At 41.2% G+C, this 20,052-nt stretch overlaps 1 protein-coding gene across 8 annotated transcripts in view; it reads left to right on the forward strand.

Annotated features, from left to right (window-relative positions):
- The window catches only part of MADD (MAP kinase activating death domain), a 78,238-nt gene extending 58,202 nt beyond the window's left edge, over positions 1–20,036 (forward strand). For all 8 annotated transcript variants that reach the window (XM_061998276.1, XM_061998281.1, XM_061998278.1 and 5 more), the window contains 8 exons: positions 1,159–1,269; positions 2,284–2,391; positions 2,477–2,641; positions 3,691–3,763; positions 6,442–6,548; positions 12,071–12,140; positions 16,871–16,917; positions 18,559–20,036. In XM_061998276.1, coding sequence (XP_061854260.1) covers positions 1,159–1,269; positions 2,284–2,391; positions 2,477–2,641; positions 3,691–3,763; positions 6,442–6,548; positions 12,071–12,140; positions 16,871–16,917; positions 18,559–18,666 — 789 coding nt within the window. In that variant the 3' untranslated portion in view covers positions 18,667–20,036. The remainder of the gene's footprint in view (positions 1–1,158; positions 1,270–2,283; positions 2,392–2,476; positions 2,642–3,690; positions 3,764–6,441; positions 6,549–12,070; positions 12,141–16,870; positions 16,918–18,558) is intronic.
- Positions 20,037–20,052: the final 16 nt, after the last annotated feature.

The following is a 20,052-nucleotide window of genomic DNA, read 5'->3' on the forward strand; positions in this document are numbered from 1 at the left end:
GAAGTGCTCAAGAGTGAGGATGGAATGAAGAACTAAGCAAAAGAAGGGTTGTGGAGTGTTGTTAGGCTTTGTTGTTGTTACTGTTATGGTTGGTTTCACCTCCCCAACCCCCAGTTATCAGTTTTGGGATAAAAGATGGTGAATCTAGAATTTGGTGTGTTTTATTTATGTATAGGATTGTTTTTTACCAAGCAGTTAGAGTGAAGCCTTTAAGAGACTAAAAACTGGACCAAGGTATCTCATCTTAGGGCAGCTTCTAGTAGAAACAGCCAAGTCAGAAGGCCTTCTGTTACTAGGGAGATGAATTCTTAACTATCAAGGGAAGCATAATGCTCCAGACCCAACCCAACACCTGGGTATTTTGATGTTCTTGTTTTGGGGTAGCAGAGCCTAGTAATTTTTACCTAAGAAAATATTGAAAAATACAGTGCTTTCTTTCAAGTGCAAAGCGTTCTTACCAAAGGAAGGAAGCAGGCTGAGATGGTTTTCTATGCTCCCAGTATGATTCAAAAGATCTAATCTAGCTTGGATCAAGCATGAGTGTACTGTCATGAAGCCTTTAGTATCAATGGCCTTTTGAAATGGAACCTGAAGCAGAAATGCTTTGCTTCTGAGCTTCCCCGCAGCTCCCCTTCAGGAGGAACCTGCTGCTGCTTGAGGACTGTCTGGAAATGTTTGTTAGAGACCTGGCCTAGTGACCAGAAAACAGATCACGAGAGTGAGAAATCTCAAACATATCCTGCCTTTGTGTTGGTATTTCTGGTGCTGAGGGCTCCACAGTTGACTACCTGAGCAGAGGAAGAGGTAGAGAAGCCAGCCTGACAGATGGGACTCAGCACATAAGTAGCAACGTGGAGAACTGAAGCTTTTGATGTCAGTAGTTGGAAGTGAAGAGTAATGGCATTGCTGCTGCTGTGCAAGAGTAGGCAGGAAATCTGTTGTGCACAGTATCATTTGCCCAGTACCCAGGAAAAGTGGTGTATGTTCAGCTCCTGCTGCTACTGCTGGGCTGAAGGGGCCCAGCATGGCTGAGCTAAACTGGACATCGGTTGTTTTGCTTTCTTAGCAAAACAACTTGATTTTGGGAGACAGTTGCTGCCTGTGAAGGGAGAAAAGTATGTAAGAGTCTATGTAACTGTCTTTACTTCTGCCTTCTAGGTGAACAAGAATGATATTAGGAAGAAGGTGCGTCGTCTAATGGGGAAGTCACATATTGGCTTGGTGCACAGCCAGCAAATCAATGATGTTCTAGACAAACTTGCCAATCTGGTAAGTAAAACAGGGATGAGTGATGTGTCTGTGGGAGCTACAGTGGAGGAAATAAAAAGTCTGGAAATTGTTCTATAAATGCTCTGCAACACTGATCTGAAGAAATTGAAGATGATTACATTGAGTGATTAAACAGTGCCTTCACAGGTACAGAATAGAGACTGTGATTGTGTGACTCTGTAGTACTGCAGTGTTATGCAATTATCAGTCAGCACTGTAACATGAATATGCATCAATACAAAACCTGAGTGCCACAGTTTTGTGCAACCCTAATGTTTTCTTATTACCACTATTGTGGGTGGTAACTTTTATTCTTACTGGGACTGTAACAAGTGTTCAGATTTGCATCGGTTGCCAGGTCGTTGTGAGACCTGTAGCAATCAGTTTCTGTACAGAACTCCTTCCACTCTCAGCTTCCAAGCAGAATAAACCTTACATCTTGTAATGACAGAATGGTAGGGGTTGGAAGGCACCTTTAGAGATCATCTAGTCCAACTCCCCTGCAGAAGCAGGTAATGCTCAAGAATATAGCCTAACATGTCAGTTAATGAAACTAGTCAGCTTTTAAGCCAGCCATCACCAAGTGGATGTAGCCTAGGCCCTTTGAAAGCTGAATTTTCAAAGCTTCTTCACATTTAGAACTTAGTTTCATGCACAGACAGGACACAAAATTATCTTACAATGAATTGTGAAGGGGCAGACCAGTTATTGTTAACCAGTGCATTGTTACTGACACTCAGATACCTCACCAGCCCGTACTGAGCATGGTGCCAGCGTGAAGGTGGTTGTACGCTGTGATAACTCCCAGTCACACTTGTTGAAACTGAACTTTATCTTGCTTAAGGCTTTGTCCAAAATTGTCTTGAAGCAACTATGTTAAAATTCCTTCTTTTTTCAGCAAACAAATTCAAGAAAATGCTTCTGGGCTCACCTAGTGGACTTCTTTTCAACAGCTCAGGAGAAATTGGTTTCAAAGTTGATTAATGACTGCACTGGTGTTATTTTATTCTCTAGAATGGACGAGAACTCCCTGTGAGACCCAGTGGCAGCCGCCACATCAAGAAGCAGACTTTTGTAGTCCACGCTGGGACAGACACAACAGGAGACATATTCTTCATGGAGGTAGAGAGACAAGAATAATGTTAACACAATTAGTAGTATTCCATGAACAATATTAGAAATCTTATGTAATATTTTGTTCTCCCAGGTATGTGATGACTGCATTGTGCTGAGAAGCAACATTGGAACTGTGTATGAACGTTGGTGGTATGAGAAACTCATCAACATGACTTACTGTCCCAAAACAAAAGTGCTGTGCCTCTGGAGGAGGAACGGTCAGGAGACACAACTGAACAAGTTCTACACAAAGAAGGTACCCACCTTGTTTGATGCACACAATAGTGAGGGAAAACTGCCTTAGAACAAACAAATCCTTGTGTGTCTTATTCCATATTTAATTAGAAACCCCATTCTTTCTCCAGCCCTAATTTTTACCTAAGAAAATATTGAAAGTGCAAAGCGTTCTTACCAAAGGAAGGAAGCAGGCTGAGATGGTTTTCTATGCTCCCAGTATGATTCAAAAGATCTAATCTAGCTTGGATCAAGCATGAGTGTACTGTCATGAAGCCTTTAGTATCAATGGCCTTTTGAAATGGAACCTGAAGCAGAAATGCTTTGCTTCTGAGCTTCCCTGCAGCTTCCCTTCAGGAGGAACCTGCTGCTGCTTGAGGACTGTCTGGAAATGTTTGTTAGAGACCTACATTCTCCACTAATACAAAAGCCCTTCTCCTCATGATTAATTGCAAGTGAAACAAAGTAGCTTAAACCTACTAGGAAAACTCCAGTAGTTCTTAGAGCTCCAGTAACTCCTACACGATAACCAACAAAAGGTAAAGGTTTGTAAATGCAAGTAACATATTGAAAGGTACCTTTGTAATACATAAAGAGATTAGGTTTCTGCTTCAAAAAATTAGTTTTACATAGCCCAGCTTATCCTAACACAGGTGTGAATACAAAAGGAAGGAGGGCAAAAGCAGTGTGCCTACAGCAGTTACTTGGAAAATTAATTGTATTGGCTTCAGGAAGAAAATTTTCTTAGGTTTTACTCTGAGATAATGGCTTAACTCTGATTCAGTAGTAGTGAATAAACTGCATAAACTTGGTTAGATTGCACATGAGTGTGTGTCAAGCCAGGAACTTCTCACTAGCTTGTGCTATGAAATGATATGAAATAGTTTCTCTGTCAACTTGAAAAATACATCTAAATACCACCAAGTAATTAGCTGCGATTGAACTTTCATAGGCTTTTTGTTGTGTGCACCATACAGGGCTTGTTCTTTTTGTGGAATCTTAATCTTCCCAATTTCCTACCCTTAGTGGTCAGGAAAAGTAACACTGTATTACTCTTCTTTTACATGTTAGTGTCGGGAGTTATACTACTGTGTAAAAGACAGTATGGAGCGAGCAGCAGCGAGACAGCAGAGCATTAAACCAGGTACAAGGTTTTGCTTGTTGGGAATGTTTGTTCTTTAATCTGCAGTTATCAAAAGTTTTGTTTAATAACATCTCCTTTCACTTGGAAATCTTGGGATAGCTTTGCACATCTGTATGTAACAGTCTTAGTCTTGCCCCCATATGCCTCGCTCTAATTACAACCAAGAACAGAAGAGCTGTATAAAGAAGAGTTACATGTAGGGAGGACTAACTGCCAGGAAAATGATAACTACAAATGACTGTGAAACTTCAGCTTCAGTTTCTCTTCATGGTTGGCTAGCTGCTCCTTATATTCCTGATGGAGACATAGAACTATGTTATTGAGGACTGGAGGGAGAGCAAATGTCACTCCAGCCTTCAAAAAGGGTGCACAGCCCTTCAAAAAGGAGGAGCCAGGTAACTACAGAGCAGTCAGCCTCACCTCCATCCTGGAAAGGTGATGGAACCAAGTTATCCTGGTGCTGTCTCCAGGCATCTAAAGCTCAAGAGGGTCGCTAGGAGCAGTCAGCATGGTTTTACCAAAGGGACGTCATGTTTCACCAAACTGATAGCCTTTTATGAGGATGTAACCAGATGGATAGATGGTACTGGTGCAGTGGATGTGATTTATCTTGATTTCAGCAAAGCATTTGACACCGTCTCCCACAGCATCCTGGCAGCAAAACTGAGAAAGTATGGGCTGGATGGTCAGGTAGTGAGGTGGATTGTGAACTGGTTGAAGGGAAGAAGGCAGAGAGTTGTGATCCATGGGGGGTTGGAGGCCTGTATCTAGTAGACTTCCTCAGAGTTTGGTGCTGGGACCAGTACTGTTCAATCTATTCATTAATGATCTTGATGAGGGAACAGAGGCACTGTCAGCAAGTTTGCTGAGGATACTAAACTGGGGGGAGTGGCTGACACACCAGAAGGCTGTGCTGCCGTTCAATGAGACCTGGACTGGAGGGTTGAGCAGGGAGAAATCTAATGAAATTCAACAAGGGCAAGTGTAGAGTCTTGCATCTGAGAAAGAATAACCCCATGTACCAGTACAGGTTGGGGAATGAACTCTTAGAGAGTCGTGTAGGGGAAAGGGACCTGGGGGTGCTGGTGGACAGCAGGATGAACATGAGCCAACAATGTGCCCTTGTGGCCAAGAAGGCCAATGGCATCCTGGGGTGGGTTAGAAGGGCTGTGGGCTCCTCGCTCTCTACTCTGCCCTCATGAGACCACATCTGGAATCTTGTGTCCAATTCTGAGCCCCTCAGTACAAGAAGGACAGGGAGCTGCTGGAGAGAGTTCAGCACAGGGACACAAAGATGATGGAGTGGAGCATCCCCGTTCTGATGAAAGGCTGAGGGAGCTGGGGCTCTTCAGCTTGGAGGAGACTGAGGGGTGACCTCATTAATGTTTACAGATGCATATGGGGTGGGTGTCAGGAGGAGAAAAAAAGCCCTTAGAAAAGTGGATCTGCAGATTTGGGAGGCTGAGTTCTTGGGAAGGCAATTTCCTGTTTTCCTTAGTGCCCAGAGGGCAGCAGGTGCTATATGTGCCTGGGTAACAAACATGATGGTGACTTATTTGACAGCTGCCATAGAGTGGTTGTTTCTCCAGTGATGGAGTCTGTTTGCAGATTCAGGCAACATCACAGTGATTTTGTGTTTTCAAGTTTGTTTTTTTGTTGCAACTACTTATTTTTTTTTCCATGTGGATATTAGGACTCTGGCAGCAGTGCTTTGAGGCACAAGCCTATTTTAGGTTTGTTTTAATGCCAAATCTAAAAGATCTATGTTTTATACTCATAACTGTCACCAGCATGACTGAGAAAATGACTTGTGTTTAAATCTAGTATCCTAAGTATTCAACTCTCAGCGAGATGTTGGAGCTTGAAAAGGTGCCATTTTCTTCCTCACACCATTGGTCCACTTTAATTTGAGGAGGAGGGGGAAGGACAGGACTTTCACTGAGGCTAGAGGAGGCAAAAGTGTCTCTGAAAGCTACTTGAAGAATTGGGCAATAAGGTAGTATCAAAAGTGTGTTTGAAAGCCATTCTCCAGCGTTCAGTGTTTCTGCAGAAATGGTCTTTTGTTTGAAAATCATTGTAAGAAACCATTTTCTAGCTGAACAGAGCGATGGAAAGGAAACTAGATGAAAATGTCTAGATTGTTATCTATTAACATTCTCCACTAAGTCATCATTGGTGTGACCATCTCGATGTTTTCATTGCTGAAAGCATAAAACAGCACCATACAAAACCATCAAGCTCACAAGTGCTGGCCTGCTTCATGCTTGCTTATGTGTTTGTGCTTAAGACTACGCTGTCTGCACTATTACGTGGTTGCAGTGTCTTACCATGTAGAAATGAAACATGGCATTTAAAACAAACCCCAATAAGAACTACAATAAAAACAGACTGAGCTGACATTGATGTCCCTTTTGTTATGATTCTTAGAAGTCTAATTGTTCTCAGAAGGCTGTTACTAGTGAGTAGACTCTGCTGAAGTGCTCCCTGCTATTCTTAGTATTGCCCTCTTGCTGTGCACATCAAATAGAAATTAGGCTTTCTTGGTTTATATTTCTCTTCAACATACCATTACTTGTCTGACTGCTTTCTCTCTGTCTCCCTCTCTGGATATTTTTATTGGTTTGTTTTACTTTGTTTCTTTTGTTTTGTTTTCTCTTTTTAAAATTACTCTATCCCAGGCCCTGAGTTGGGTGGTGAGTTCCCCGTGCAGGATATGAAAACCGGTGAAGGAGGTCTTCTTCAGGTCACACTGGAAGGAATTAACCTGAAATTTATGCACAGTCAGGTATGAGGGAAATCTGAGAAGATTGGGAGCATGAAGCTTTTTGCAGCACGCTTGTATCTGTGTTTCCTCTTCCCAGAGTATCAACAGGGGCATGTTTTTGTGTACATACAGGTGCATATATAGATATATATGCATATATAAATATTGAATAGTCTCAGGAAAATTATCATCAACTGAAGAAAAACAGTGCTACAGGTTTCAGCTTCTTGTTCCTGGTGCTCTGAATTGTCTTAAGCACAAAACAAACAGTAGCCAGTATATTAAGGGACAGAAAAAGGTGATCCATAATGTTTCACATTGAACATACTCTGATGGCATCAGCAGTCAGCCTTAAGGATACAGTGTCTGAATATTGCAGGTACAGAGGGCAACTTTCTGCATCGTATTTCATTTCTCTTGGTTTAAAATTTGAGTAATTATCTGTAGAATGTAGTTTGAAGATAAAAATGAGGAAGTGGCTCCTGCTGTAATCCACAAAAACAAGGAAAAATGAGTGATTATTTTTTCCTTCCAAATAGCAGCTCGTGTGGGCATAGAGGAAACACAACTGGAATCGTCATTTCCTCCTTTCTCTGGATGTTGTTTCTGTTGCTTCCTTTGATCCTTGTTTTTTATTTTGCTTTGTGTTTTTTTGTTTTGCATATGATATAAAATGCATGCTGTGCTAGATAGTAGAATCAATTTTTAGGGGGGAGAGAGTGTGTGTATATGTGTGTGTGTGTGTGAGGGAGGGTGGTGTGTGAGAGAAGGAAAGAGAAGCTTCTGTCAGTCCTCTGTGGAGTGTTTTTTCCTTTCCTCCTGACTAGACTTTTCTCCTCACACAAGCTTTGTTCTTCTTTGAGGATACATCAGTGTAGATCCCACTGGAAGTGCACGTGCTTCTCAAACACTCATACTCAGAATCCTTATTACCTCTCCCAAGGTCACAGCAGCACAATGTGCCTCTTTGAGTTCATATGTGCCAGCATAAGGAGTGGAGAGTTGTGAACCTCCCTCAGTTTTCTTCCTGCATATTACCAGGGTACAACCTGGACTACACCTGACCTGCTGTAATGTTTCAAACCTACTCAGTGATGGAACAATTTACCTGCCTTAGTTACAGACTTTAACGTCTTATTGGATGTGATGAAATATGAAGAACTGCAAGAGGAAATCATCACTAGTACAGAATGAATTGTCATAGTTACTGCCTTTGAGAATTAGCCCCTGGTCTCAAAGCAATAGTTTGGTGTCATTATAGGTGCACATTATAAAAACTACTCTGTTGTAACATAAAGGTACCCCATAGGGAATGTTCTGTTCACTTCTCCTTTTTCTTCTTCTGCCAGAATCACAAAATCACAGAATGGTAGGGGTTGGAAGGGACCTTTAGAGATCACCCAGTCCAACCCCCCTGCAGAAGCAGGGTCACCTAGATCAGGTCGCATAGGAACATGTCCAGGTGGGTCTTGAAGAGCTCCAAGGAAGGAGACTCCACAACTCTCCCTGGGCAGCTTGTGCCAGGGCTCCCTCACCTCAACAGTGAAACAGTTTTTTCTTATGTTTAAATGGAACTTAAACAGAAACAATGTTGAACTCAAAGTGCTCACTTCTGGACCAGTCTAGAGATGACTCTTATCTCAGAAACAAACAGCCAGGCATATATGTATCTGGAGTGAAAAAAGATACATAAGAAGATAGCCACATCACCAAAGTGTAACAGGCATCTTCACAAGATAAAAGCACTCAGGGTTAAGCACAGAGTGAGCATGCATGCATCTGTCCAAAATAAGAACTCCAAATCCTAGAACCATACCCTTGTTCATAAAGTCAAAGCCCTTTGGTTTGTTTTGTTTATTTTTTTTCCTGAAAGGGTGGAATGATCTTCTGAAAAAACCCTTAGGGGAAACCTAGTACTGATTGTTATTAGATGACTGTCAGGACCATTGCCAATTGAATTTCCTGCCACAGATACTGTGCTGCCACCAGTACTGGCTTTATAACGTCCTTCCTTACAGAGGACAGTGTTCCAATTTGCTGTCTGTGGTGAAAACTAGCACATCTTTTCTGGTAGACACTCTGTGCTGGTCAGACCCAGGAAGTATGCCAGCTCTCTCCCCTACCTGAAAGATTATTCCTCCTCTTCATCATCTCTCCAGTCAGGCTGTAGCTGGATGAGTTTCCATTATTTAAGATGGATAATGAAGCAAGTACAGTTCTGGGAAATGCACTTCATTTATTCAATATGTTTGCTTCTTGCTCTGTTAAATTTACACTGACAGCTGGCTCAGGCATTCAGTACCATTAAGTGGACCCAAGACATATCCTCATTTTCCTTCTCATAACGAAGTGCCTAGACAGACAGCACAGTCTGCCATTTGAGGGTTTGTTGGAGTGGGTAATGGCAGCAGTTAGGTAAAGGACTCCTGCTGGTTCCATCAGGCAAAAAAAAATCCCCTCCAGCTTTATAATCTGTGTAGCTAAAGGATGTCTGCATTCTTGTTCTAGTGCTCATCAACCAGTCTGCCTTCTAGATGAATTTTCCTTTCCAGTTTTCATACAAATTATTTGAATTGCTCTCTTAAGGTGGCTGATTTGACAATAGGTGTATGAGTGTGATTAAAAGCAGGATCTTACAGCCATTTCTCTGTGGTGAAAATGTTGTTTTCTGCTGAGTTTGGATGGAGTCTCTGACCAACAAATGCCTGCAGGACTTCATCAGGCACAGCCTTCTCTTTGTCTTCTTCCCCTTACTCCATCTGCAGGCCTTGTTCTTGGCCCTCTTTTCAAGTACTCTTTTCAGCAGTGCAGCTTACTAATAGGAATTCCTTTTTTTTGCTTGGCTGGAGGTCACAGAAATAATTCTGGTAGAACACAGGGAGTTCCACTTTTAAAAAAGAAACCTAAACTATAAAGGAGTCTATTCTGTCCTACCTGAGAAGGCTGAACATACAGCCTCAGTGTTAGAACGGTGCTTGCTTTCATTAAACTGTTTCTGAAGGCACTGGATTTGCTGTGTATATATTTACTAAGGGCCTTGTGAATTCCTCAGGAAATCGCTTGGATACACAGTGGGCCAAGCTATTACTGACATGTGGCAGTTGCCTTTAGTGCTCACAAATGTCTCACTACCAGCAGCACACAGCAGTATAAGAAGAAAAAAATCAAGTCTTCTCTGTGCCTCAGAGGGGATCCTTTGGAATAGGGAGGAACTGAGGGTACCTGTGGCATTGGCAGATTATTCTGAGTTTGCATCTACAAATTATGATATTGGGACTCGGTAACTCCGTCCCCATTATGAATTCACCTGTGTCAAAAAGAGATGGAAGTTTAACAAAATGCAGCAGGCACATGCCCATCTACAGTAGGATCCACACTGAATGCTCTGTCTTGAAGAAGCAGAGTTTCCCTAGGGTAAGTAACTGTTATTTCCTTTACGCTTGTTTTCTGATTGAGAGGAGAGCATCTTCTGTCCCTTAGCACAGCAAGAAATTGCCCAGGCAACTCGTCTGTCTTCTGAAAATGGGTAACAACTGTAATAGTGACAAACTCATCTGCCTCAGAACTCTTGTGGAAATGCAGCCCTCCTTAACACTGTGCTTGGCTCACGAGCACCTGGGGCAGTCAAGTCTTTCAGGCAGCTCTGCTGTTACCAGATAAAACAACCAGCGTTTCTCCTGAGCCTTTCTATTGAGTTTCTTGAGTTTTGTACTTTAGACTACTGGCAAAAACTTTTCCATGGAACCTATTGCAGAAAAAGGAAACTAAGTGCAATGAAGGAAGTGTTCCATTATTGACATGTTTGCTCTGTAACTATTCCTCAAAGAAGAAAACGTTTTTGACCAACTGAACGGATACAGAACATGGGGGAACACAGGCAAACAGGAAAGGATGGGATCAAGTCTCCTTTCCCTTGAGTGCTTGAATGTAAGCAGAAAGCAAGCTTCAGATTTTCTGATTCAGTAACTGGAAGTTTAGTTTTTTTGTATTGAGGGAAAAAAATTCCTGGGTCTGTTTGTTACTTCTCTGCTAATAATAATAATTAATAATACTAATACCACCCCTTTGACTTGAAAACCCCCCTGGCTTTTCTGAGTTGTGTGGTGCATTTACTGAACTCTGTTGATACGGATAAGCCTGTTTCTTAAAGCTCCCCCCCCCCCAATTTCTGGTGTTGACTTCCCTTGCCTTTCTTGGGTAGCATATCATCTGTGATGACACGGATGTTGCCAGTACTGGATTCAAGAGGGTTGCAGAGTTTTCCTTTCCCTTCTCTCCAAGACAATGAAGTTTCTCTAATAACATTTTTTTAAAAAGGTCCTGAGATCATGGTGTCATGTGTACAGGCACTGAAAGTATTGATCCAGGCTACTGGAATACAGTCTTGCAAGAGTCTCTCTAATGTATCAGACGTAGACTTTGCTCTGAATGTCAGGGCAATGTTACTCTTAGTTTTTCCTTTGCCTTGAAAGAACGAGTATATTAGAAACTGGAATATGGAACTGATTCCTTACAGCACTTTCTACAGCTTCTTCTGTCTGTGTACTAACTCTTCCCCTTTTGGAGATGTGCGTATAAGGAGGGGACTGGTTTGGATCTTGAAATGGATTGGATATTGAACAAACTCACTGTGCTCAGAGAACTTGTTTAGTCATGCAATCTCAGCACCAAGGCTCTGGACTGAAAAACCTAGTTGTGTAGTTCAGCTGGTTTATCTCTTGGGGCTCACCTATGTAAAATATAAGTTCAGAGCAGGTTTGTTTTCTAAGTGGCTGCTCAGCTGGCAGCAACCACGTGTGAAGTGAGCAAACAACAGAGAAGGGCCCACACTGTCCCATCCTGCTTCAAGCAGAAAACTGATGCTGACTGTTAAAGGAGCCAGTTCTGAGAGTAAGTATGCAGATTATCATTCATAAACTGTAGTCAAATCTCAATTGGCGAGGCTGTCAGGGAGGAGGAAGATAAGTGGTTCATCATTGGATTAAATTGGCTACTGGATAGGTTATAGGAGGATCAGTTTGGGAAATACAGTGCCCCTTACCTGCCCTCTGTGCTGGAGGAGGATGCATGGAGGGGCAGAAACTAACCGGGATGGAGCAGAGGCTACAAATTGTGCCAAAATTGGGAGCCAGCTTTTTTCTCGTCCCCCTCTTCTGTTGTATTTCAGGTGTGTTGGTATTCTTTTTGCAATAACTCATTTGAGTGCCTGAAGGGGTAGCAATGTTGGATATGTCAGAGTTACTAACTCCTTCGTTTCTCTTCCATGCTTTCTCCTCCTGCAAGGAGCGGAAGGTACTTCATCTTCTGCTGTCTTCGCTTCTTAGCACTTTTAAGTTATTTGTTGATTTCTAGCATTGTGGCAAGTTTGTCTTTTGAATATTTGTTTCACTCTTTATTTCTATATTAAACTGTAACTGAACTGTATGCAGTAACACTTCAGGTCGTATCTGCTGTGATGATGTTTTTGTTTAATTTTGGTTTTTTAGTTTAAAAACCCCTCAAACCTCACTAACTTTTTGTTACTTTCCCTCCTGTTTTTGTAGGTTTTCATAGAGCTGAATCACATAAAAAAGTGCAATACTGTGCGAGGAGTCTTTGTCCTGGAGGAATTTGGTAATTACATTATTTTGATATTAGGTCTGTACTCACATGGCAGTAACTCAAATTTCCAGTCTTCTGATTCAGAGTTGCACTGCAGTTTCAAAGATGGGAGTGAAATGTAACTGGCACACGAGAGGTTGCCTAGGATGGGAGAGGAATGTAGATGGCACCTGAGAAGGTACCTAAGATGGGAAAGAAATGGGTGACTTAAAATTTTTACACACTAATTTTCATCATAGTAAGATTTGTGGCCTAGATGCTTTTTGTTAATAGACAGAGAAGATGTTCTGAGTCTTCTGAAGCAAGCAGGGCACCAGTTAAACCTGGATGGGTGTAGGAATTTTCTTTGGTGTGTTCCTTTTTTCATCTGAGAAGCCACATTTTTAAGCAGGACTTAATAGTAGATCTTTCTGAACACATTATGCTTTGCAATTAACAGTAATTCTTTGTAATGAAGGTTTCTTCTATGTGGCATTTCTTGTCGTTGGACAGAGCAGAAGATGTTTGGTCAGGTTGCACTTTATCCCGTGGTTTTTGTTTCAGAGCATGACTGGTAAAGAGTGGAAAAGTAAAGGTTAAGGACGGTATATTTTGGTCAGTTATTGCTATTAAATGTAATCCACCTACAGGCTAGCTTGGGGAAAATTCTGAGTTACTACTCAGTGTTAGCATCATTCACACTAAACTAGTGTCCAAATACTCTCTGGAAGAGTGCTGCACATGTTTCTCTTCAAATAGACCCCAAACCTTACTGATGTATTCTTCCACCCATCTGTGAGACATTTGTCTGGGTCTTAAGTGTATGTATGGAACACTTAAAAAGAAGGCAGAATGTACAGCATCCTTTCAGTGGTAGATCAGCATCCACACTTCAGCCCTTAATCAGAATGTGAATCAGGAGATCCCTTTACCAAGACTCTCATTGTTTTTTGGTGCTGTGAATAGAATGTTCTGGCTCAGGGGTTCTCTATTAGAATATAAAAGACAGTTAATATGAGGTTGCTGAAATTGCTGTCTTTTTAGTAATCTGTTACCTCCTTTTGGTGATACAGAGTTATAAGGTATTTCAAATGATAAAGGCTTTCTGACTCTTGCAGTTTGCTTCCTGTTTGCCAGAAATTAGTCTCCCAGAAGTCTGGGATTTGAACTTGTGAACAATTTTTTCCCTTGTTCTGAAACTGTTGTTCATGGTTCAAATGATCAGATCAGTGTACTTAAACCTTGAAAAATGTCTAGCAGTTTAGATGTTCAGAAGCTGTCTGCACTTCATGGTTACATATTCCTTTTGATATATGTTTGTTTCACCCTGATGAGCACGATTAATTTTACTACGTACAGAAATTGCTTAAGGCTGCAAAATATTGTTGATGAGTTTTACAAAGATGAGAGTGCAGAAGCCATATAATCAGCTTAAAGAATGGCTTCAGCTTCTGAAATCTTTAACTTAAAAATATTACTTGGATAAAAAATGAATTTTGGATCATTTTTGAGAGGTTTTTAACTCAAAGTAGTTATTTTAATAGTTTGCTTATGTTGCACAAGAAGACAGTGTTTGATCTAGTTATTTCCAGTCAACCTCTATTGATAGGACTATAATACAGCATTGAGCCCCTGAATAATGACTGTGTAACTGTAAGAAAAGGAACATATTTTCTTTACAGAAAATTTTGTAATCAAGGGCCTGTTGCAAAAGCTGGAACTGTGATATGGAACTTATGAAAGGGTCACTTTAAGAAGTAATTAAAAATAAACTAGGAGTTGGACACTGCAAGCAAAGCCTGAGAAAATAAACCAATTAAATTAGAAATATCCTCCTCCCAAAAGGGAGGTCACAGACAAGGAACAATTTGAACCCACCAAATGAGAGTCACAATTTTCCCATCCAGCAAATAAAGAAAGGAAAGGAAGGAAGATGTTGCAGGGGATCTAACTTCTCTTCTTGTGCAGAGATGAGAGACTACCTCAGAGCTGCCTTTTGCATTGTTATAAAGATGAAAAGATATGTCAGTGTGTCCTGTTGGAGAGAAATTCATATGTTAATTTGTTAAATTAACATCACTCAGCAAAAACTTCCATGGACTTCTCAAGGATGACATTATTTAGCTATGTTAAAACATGGGAACCTTGCAGTCAGATTCATTATGGTAGGAGTGTACTGAAGTACTGTCTCCTCTTAGAAAGGCAGAGAGGGGTAGGCAAGCATGCTCCAGCCTGCTGGGAAATACCCCAGCGCAACATTTGGTTATTTGATCTTTGCAAAGCATGAGTGCTCCAAGTTTAGTGATACCCCAGCAGGAAATGAGAGGTCTGTCTGTGTTAACACTGGGTTTAGACGGCAGCACCAAAGTTGGAATGGTGATTTCAGAGCAGGATGCAAGGAGAAGGTCAGGAACTGTTGCCCACAAATGGAAGTGGAAATTTAAGGAAGTGAGGAAATGTAAGGCTCTTCCCTCTGGAATTTGAGTTACTGCTGCATACTTGTGCTTTCCTTTCTTGTGGCCCCTTCACCGCCGCTGCTATGAAAACCTTCATTCTCCAGCAGGTAAAGTGATGTCCCCTAAATGCCTTCTATGCTAGTGCCATATTTTCATTCACAGGACCAAAGGCTGCAGGATGGTGCTTAATAATTTACTCCCTTCATCCTCTTAGTTCAACAGCATCAGAAATAACTTTTAATGTTAGAAGAAAAGTGCTTCTCTTAATTTGAGGCTGGGTTCTTCTTTTGTTTTGTCTGTTCTTTTGGTGTATCCTGCGGTGGTAGTGCTTTGACTTCTCCGAGTGGAAATCCAGACCCACTCTTGTTGCTCTTCCTAATTCAGTCCCCTTGGGAGGATTTTCTCCACTGGAAGGGCTGTGAAGGAGTTTTTTTACTTAAAGACAAAGCAACTTACTGGCTGAAGTGGGGAGACAGTACATTGCCTAGGTGCTCTCCTGTTCCCTCTCTTCTATTCTCAGCGATGATACAGGACTTTACAGCTTCCCTTCTCTCCTTCCCTTGTGGCACAAGGTCCTTACAGCTTTCCCTTCCTGCTTTTTGAAGAGTATATGAACAGTTGTATGTTATCCAGTGGGCAGTGAGACTGACACAGCTGTAAAAGCCCAACCCTATTTGGCTGTGCACCAGCCTCACTCCCACCTTTATCCCCTGGTGACATGGAGTTAATTTGGAACATCGGGTGCCAACGGGTAAGGTAGCTTGGATGTGCACCTCCTTATCTCCCCAACTCTAGTCGCTGGTATCTCTGGAGCAGTGCAGCCTGGGTGTGCACTTCCCCCTCCATTCCTCAGTCCTTAACATAACTGCCAACTCCAAGAAAAGAGAGAACCGAACAATTAAACAAAACCATTACAGTACTTGTCTGCAATCATATTCTGGACTTTTCACTAGGGTTTTTTTTCAAGAGTGACAGTACCATGACGCACGAGAATTAGTAGGTGCTGGTTTCTATTTCTCAAACCCAGTCTGCACTGCCTACTTTTGGCCCTTTAGAGTGTGATCCATCTCCCTCTCCAGCGTTTAGCTGTGTCATATCATAGTTGAAAAGGTGACATCTTGCATGGATAGGTTTTGTTGTGGATTTTTCCTAGTTATTCATACTGAACTCATCTGCCTCTGTTTCTTTTCTTTGTCACTAGTACTATGTGTAACAAAACATTTACCCCTCCTCTATAAACCTGGTATGATTTGGTTTTGCATAATTTCTGTATTGCTGCTTTAAAATTTTTTGTTGTGACACAGAAATTCCATGGCAAATTTCAGCTGTGCTGGAAAGGGAAGTATTCCAAGTTGGTCTCGGTATTCCACCGATCTTAACATTTTAAATTTGCCATTTGTACGTTCTTAGTGTGGTCTTTGTTCTCTCTCTGATGATTTCCCATGGTATCTGTTCACAACAACATTTGTAGACCAAGTGTGGGTCAAAGGCACAGATGAGATGCAATGCACACTGATGGGATGGTGACAGCTTTGCTTTTTTAGGCATTCCACAATGAGAACAAAAGGCAAATTTTCTTTAGCTATATAGTGCCTGTTTCCTTTCTGTTAGTTTGAGGCAGTGCAAGGGAGCAAGATGGAATTTTCTGGATAACAGAACTTATTTTTTCATCAGTGCCCTATGTATAAAGTCTCCTTGAAATCAACAAGCCTGGTATTTTAAGAGTACACCTAACCAAAATCAGTATTTTACTGTAAGGCAACTTGTTCAAAAGCAATGAACGTTTTCAGTGAGTACATCAAGTAAATACCACCACACACATCCTAGGCAGGAGAAAGAATGTCTTGAGAAACCTGAAATAGAGCTGGGAAACAGTCTTCCATTTAGCAGGTTTTTTTGTCTCAGCTCCTTTTGCTTTTGGCTTGTGTTTTATGGAGTAGACATGAGGCATATTTTGTCATGAAGCATCCTTTGTCAATAATTTTGTTGTTGATCAGGAATAAGTAGTATGGGATAAGCCAGAGTCTCTAAGAACCATCACATACCTACTATGGTTTTCCAAACAAGAGGGAGTGAGTATTTTTGCCAACCCAAGTAATTTATTGTGACATTTCCAGTATCTTCAAGGACGTACGTAATGCAAATGAAGAGAAGAAAGGGTATTTAGAAGTGAGGGATAGTGAAGTGTCCTGCACCTGCTGTCTGTGTGCATCCCTCCCTTTCCTATGGGAACATTGTGCTATTTCTTTCCCCTTTTCCTCTCGTTTTTTGAACTTTTTGTTTTGTCTCTTGCCCGTCCGGTTTTAGTTCCTGAAACTAAAGAAGTGGTGAGCCACAAGTACAAGACGCCAATGGTGAGTCAACTGCGATGCCTTCTGGTAGTTCTTTAGAGGATGTGTCTTTACATTTTCGTATGGTGAAAACAATTACATAGAGATTGCAGGATTTGCAGAGCTAATACTGCAGTGAAACACCAGCTGCTTTGTTTAGGACCATTTTCCTTAAAGGAAAGACAGCAAAGCTTGATGGTTGTTGTTTCTGTGAAGCTGGAGGAACTCATGGGTAGCGCAGAAAGCCTGTGGGGTCTTTTGGTAGGATACAAGGGAGCTGGTTTGACAGGAGCTTTAGCTCAACAGGAGCTAATGATACTGTTAAATTGAAGACAGTACAGAACATAACCCAAAGAACAGATGGAAATGGAGACTAGGTCCTGGGCATAAAATGATTGCTAGCTGATTCTTGCTCTATAGGTGAGTTACTGCTGTGGCTTAGTGTTAGGTTTATAACATATTTTGAGTTCCAGCAGTTGATAATGATAGTTAGCACTCTTACACATGATAGCTCAGTGATCAGGCTTATTTGCACTCACAAGGAGTAAACAAAAACCACTGGTTATCATCAGAACTGAAATCTCCTCACTTATGTTTGAAGCAGTGTGTACATTGGGTGACTGCATGGAAACTCAGAGTCCTTCAAGAGGAGACAGACAAAAGCTACTCAAAGAAGCTAGAAGAGTTTTAGAAACAAAAGGCTTAGAATGTATGTGATTTAAGAAGCAGATAGTTGTATCTTTTAATAAGAAAAGCCAGTGTAATGAAAATCCATTCTGTTTTACATGAGTGTTTTAGCTTGTACTGGAATACAACGAAACACATTGTTACGCTTACTGCCTTTACAATGATTATATATACGTCAATTCCAGGGCAAGATCTTTTAAGATGACCAGAATAGCCAGTATTAGAATATAAACTAAGTCTCAGCCTTACCTCCTTCACTGATTTGTGCTGCCAGTCACATGCTAAGAGGATTTGCTGTTAAACAAGAGCACACGTAATCAGTTAAAAGCAGTCATTGTAAATCTCGCTAATGCCGTGTGAAATCCTCTGCTTTAAGGTAGTGACAAATTGACTCATTATCCTTCATATGCAACATGCAGTGCTGAGTAATGGGGCCTTTAATTAAAAAAGTAAAACTTTTATTATGGATTCATTAGTATTAGTTAAAAATTACAAGGATTACCAGTCTTTGTGCTTTTGACCATAAAGATAGCTGTAGATAAGAAAGAAATCCCACCATCTCGTGGATCAAGGTACAGTATTGGATGTTTGGTTATAGTCTTTTTAGTTAGCTCTTTCAACCTCTCCTACAAAATGTCCTGTAACTTCATACAACAGACCAAAAGCAAATATGCAGGATGTTTTCTTCTAAAGTCAGCTGGGCAACTTTCTAGCTTAGCCTGCTGTTCTTCAAAATGATCCGAATCATACTGTCAACTAACTAATGTTTTTATCCCAAAGGTGTGGGGCTTTTTATTTCTTACAAGGCTTTTCTTCTCTAGCCATTTCAGTTAGAAGGTAGCGTGGGCCACATTTCCCTGGCTGTGTCTGTAGGCAGAGTAGTGTTCCCATGAAGGAAGATACGCAGTGAAATGCAGTGGGTCTTGTAAAGCACTGAATCGTCTGACTGTCATTATCTGCTTTTCTAAATCCCTGTAGGCTCATGAGATCTGCTACTCTGTGCTGTGTCTCTTCTCTTATGTGGCTGCCATTCGTGGAAAAGAGGCAGAAAACAAAAGCAAACCACCTCGACCGGTTTCCAGTTGATCGGGATATTGGGAAATACCTGCCCGCTGACGCGCAGCACGCCTGTTTTTACTGCACTTACTGGAGCTCACTTTACTGTCTTCTATGAGAACTCCATTATTTATGTACAACCCTGCAAATCTTTCCCCATTGGAAAACTTCACTCTCAGTCTCCTGAATTCATCCTTAATGGGGTTTTTATATGAGCTGTTAATCAGACAGTTTTGAGCGTCAGTATCCAGCTGTGAGTGACCTACTCCGGCCATTCCTTTGGAATTCTTTTTCTTTAAGGTGACCAACAGCTTGAGTTCAGTTAGGTTTTTTGTTTCTAGTGGTACTTGTCACAGATTAATCACTTTACAACTGCAGGCTTCTGCTTTCAGGTTCCCTGGTCTTTGCACAGGGAAGCAGCCCTGTCCTGCATGTAGTGTTTTTCTTGTTTTCCTTCTGTGTTTTTCCTTTTTACCCACCAAGATGGAGTTCTTGTCACCTAGTTCTTCAGACCTTTCTGGTAGAGGTGAAGAATTTAGCTACCATAGTCTTAAAATACCATGTGACAATTGAAGTTGGCTATTAAATTGGTCCATCTGTGGTGATGACTGCTTGTCCAGTGGGAAAAGAAGTGGAGAGAGAACCTTTGAAAGCAGTATATTGTGAAAAACCCTGACACCTCATGGGCTGTGTGGACCTTCAGGTGGGAGTTTAGGTAACATTTGCAGCTGTCCCAGCAGCAGAGTAAATATATGCACACAAGCACTACCTAAAGCAGTTTATGACAAGGATGAGTAAAATGAATAAGGAAATGTAAAACTTGGAAACATTCTTGGCCAAAGCACCCAGTAGACCCATGTCGTTTTGGGTTTGTAACATACACAGAGTATTTCAGTAGTTCAGAAGCCCAAAGGATTATTCTCTCTCCAAATTTTTTAAGGTATTCCTTGTTTTTTTCAAGCTGTACCTGTACATCAGGGAATCTTGCAAATACTGTGTTAGTGTACAATGAAACTCCCGCAGTTAAAACTCCGTCACATTCCTTATTTTAAGTAGACTGAAGATGAATGTTTTTTGCATCCTGTTTTTGTTCTTGAACTGTACTGCACTTGTCAGGAAAGCTCTTGGGATGCTGGAAGGAGAGACTGTCTAGAGAAAATTATATGTAAAATACCTGGGAAAAAAATGCTCCAATGCAAACTGATGAATGTTTTGACATAGAATTATGAGTCAATGCACCCAGAAACAACCCTATTTTGGCTTGGTCAGGGTTTCTACTGGTTTGAATGGAATACACTAGTAATGGGTGAGGAAATGATGTAAATATTATAGCACCACATCTATTTATAGAAACTGTACAGCTGTCTGAATGTGAAAATAAAATGTCATTCAACCAGCAACTGGTTTTTCATCCTC

Source organism: Colius striatus, chromosome 6, assembly GCF_028858725.1.
Source record: "Colius striatus isolate bColStr4 chromosome 6, bColStr4.1.hap1, whole genome shotgun sequence".
Taxonomy (NCBI): Eukaryota; Metazoa; Chordata; class Aves; order Coliiformes; family Coliidae; genus Colius; species Colius striatus.